Genomic DNA, 2,687 nt, shown 5'->3' with positions numbered 1-2,687 from the left:
CCTATTTAAATGTGATGGGCAGTTCAGTGAACCCAAATAAGAAAGAGCAGCAGTGTGAGAACTGTAAACCAGATATAATGGCTCTAAAGCTACTGAAAATTCTAATTGGTGTCAACAAATACTACACTAGAATTTTTAGTTTTAATATTTAAAAAAAAACCCTTAGGGACCACTGAATTGATCTTTTAAAGATAAATTCTAATTTTTCCCATGAGAGGATGAATTGCTTTACGTTGAATTATCAAGTAAATAAAATTCTAATTTCTGATTCTGATTTCTTTCAGAATATAACTGGAACACAAAAACTGGTCAGGGGCAGTTTTCAGGACCTACTTACAATCCTACAGCCAAGAATCTAAATATTGTGAATCGTGCACAGCCAGTTCCCTCAGTGCATGGGAGGACAGACTGGGTGGCCAAGTATGGAGGCCACCGGTAGAAGTCTAGAGTGAAACCCCTAGCATTGCTCCATAGAGTCCCCTAACCCTGGGAAATGTCTACAGATGTCTACTTCTACTGAGTTCTGGAAAAACTATACATAGTGGGCACTTTGAAGAGCAAAAATCATCTCCTATTTTCTTTCCTAGAAATACATTTTCTTAGCATCGTTGCCTACAGTGCTGATATATGGGTAGGACTTTACAAAATATTGAATAAACTATTTGCCAAAGTATCAAGTATTTGATATACAAATAAATAGTAAGTGGAATAAGAAGCTTTAAAAAATGGCTCCAGAAAGTGTTTAGAATGTTTTAGTTTTCATTTGTTGTATATTTGCCTAAACTACTTAATATTTTACCATTTAGCCTCAGAGGTTCGCTTTGCTTTTTTATAGCAGTTAGGTAGACCACAAATGTTGCGGGCTGTCTGTTACAGTTCTTATTTGGCTGAGGCTCTACTCTACCACTTTGGCAATGGCAGAAAAATGATAATTTATCATTTGTTTTTCTACTTTGGCTAAAATTACGGAAGCAATAGTAATGACAATCTTGAGCAGGATGTCTTTCTTAGAAATAAATTTATTTTTAAATTATAAAATTACATCACCCAATTTTCATAGAAAAAGAGTCTATTGTTTAATTTTGACCAATACAACTGCTGTGAATTCATGGTGACTACCAAATCCAATGGCTTGGTGACTCCCAAATGAACCAAGCCAAGGTCCTCTCATTTTCACATCAAGAAAGTTCTGGAAACTATGATGTGCATTCATCAGACTTTCAAAGCATATTCGTTTCCGTGTTCCTACCAGACATAAGGAGGAGGTGTGTTAGTTGGCTCCCCAAAGCGAACTCTTGCTGCTTTTGCGATCAGACTTGGCTCTGACCTTCACATGGGCTCCGAAGAGCAAATGCATTCAGCTGCTATAGCAGTGATTTCACTTAGTACTTTTTTTTCTTAGTTTTATTTCTAAATTGGTATTTAAAATAAGACATTTTGAACTTGTGACTACTCTATTTAAACCTGCCATTTTATGGACTGGACATAGTACTGTATATTCTTTTTAAAGAATACTTTGGATATTTTATGTATTTTATGACTTTGTAACAAATGCTAATGTAACTGGTATCATCTTGTGAACATTATCGAAAGGCACATTATAAAAATAATATGGTGTTTTTGTATAAAGGATTCAGCTCACCTTGTTAAAGAATGTTACAATCTAAAGAGTAATTTATGTTGGTGGTAATGGTTATATATGTTTGTACAGTTTTAATTACTGTCTCAAAGCTAAAAAATTATTTTGTTGCCGGGACTTTTAAACTCTAAATAGATATTAAAATTAATATGGTTAACTAGTGTGTTTTTTTACATGTTTAAACTTTATACTTATACTCTGAGGCCTATTGTTTTAGCTTACTTTAAGCAGTTTTAAGCTTATGAGAAAATTGATTGGAAAATACAGTTTTCGTATACTCCCTTATCTCCCCCTCCTCAAATTTTTCCTATTATTAACATTTTGCATTAGTATGGGGCATTTATTATAACCGATGAACCAATATCGATACATGATTAACTAAAACCCATAGTTTACATTATTAGGGTTTAGCTTTGTTTTGCCTATTCTGTGGGTTGTAAGAAAATGTATGATGTGTCCATTACAGTATCATACAGAGTATGTTCACTGCCCTAAAGACCCCATGCTCTAACCATTCACCCGCCTCAGCCCCGCAAACCTCTGGCAACCACTGATCACTTTGTCGCCATAGTTTCTCCTTTTCTACAATGTCATACAGTTGGAATCATGCACTATGTAGCCTTTTCGGATTGGCTTCTTTCACTTAGTAATATACATTTAAGTTTCCTCCATGTCTTTTCTCATTTCTGTTTATCATTAAGTAATATTCCAATATCTATATGTACCACATTTTATTTATCCATTCAACCTACTGAAGGACATCTTGGTTATTTCCAAGTTTGGGCAATTATGAATAAAGCTGCTATAAACATCCATGTGCATGTTTTTGTGCAGACATCAGTTTTTATCTCATTTGGATAAATTCCAGGGAGCATAATTGCTGGATCACATGGTAAGAATATGTTTAGTTTCATAAGAAAGAGCCAAACTGTCTTTCAGAGTGACTGTCCCATTTTGCATTCCCACCAGCAATGGCAGTTCCTGTTGCTCCACATCTCACCAGCATCTGGCAGTTTTAGATTATGGCTCTTTTAATAAATATGTAGTG

General features: G+C 34.7%; 1 protein-coding gene across 2 annotated transcripts in view; it reads left to right on the top strand.

The window, feature by feature from the left end:
• Positions 1–1,009, top strand: part of MAK (male germ cell associated kinase) — a 49,992-nt gene extending 48,983 nt beyond the window's left edge. For both annotated transcript variants that reach the window (XM_011373237.2, XM_011373235.2), the window contains one exon: positions 285–1,009. In XM_011373237.2, the coding sequence (XP_011371539.1) occupies positions 285–439 (155 nt within the window). In that variant the 3' untranslated portion in view covers positions 440–1,009. The remainder of the gene's footprint in view (positions 1–284) is intronic.
• The last annotated feature ends 1,678 nt before the right edge of the window (positions 1,010–2,687 follow it).

This window comes from Pteropus vampyrus, unplaced genomic scaffold, assembly GCF_000151845.1.
Source record: "Pteropus vampyrus isolate Shadow unplaced genomic scaffold, Pvam_2.0 Scaffold221, whole genome shotgun sequence".
In the NCBI taxonomy this organism is placed as follows: Eukaryota; Metazoa; Chordata; class Mammalia; order Chiroptera; family Pteropodidae; genus Pteropus; species Pteropus vampyrus.
The sequence above is the reverse complement of the archived record's forward strand: the minus strand, read 5'-3'. Positions and strand labels throughout refer to the sequence as shown.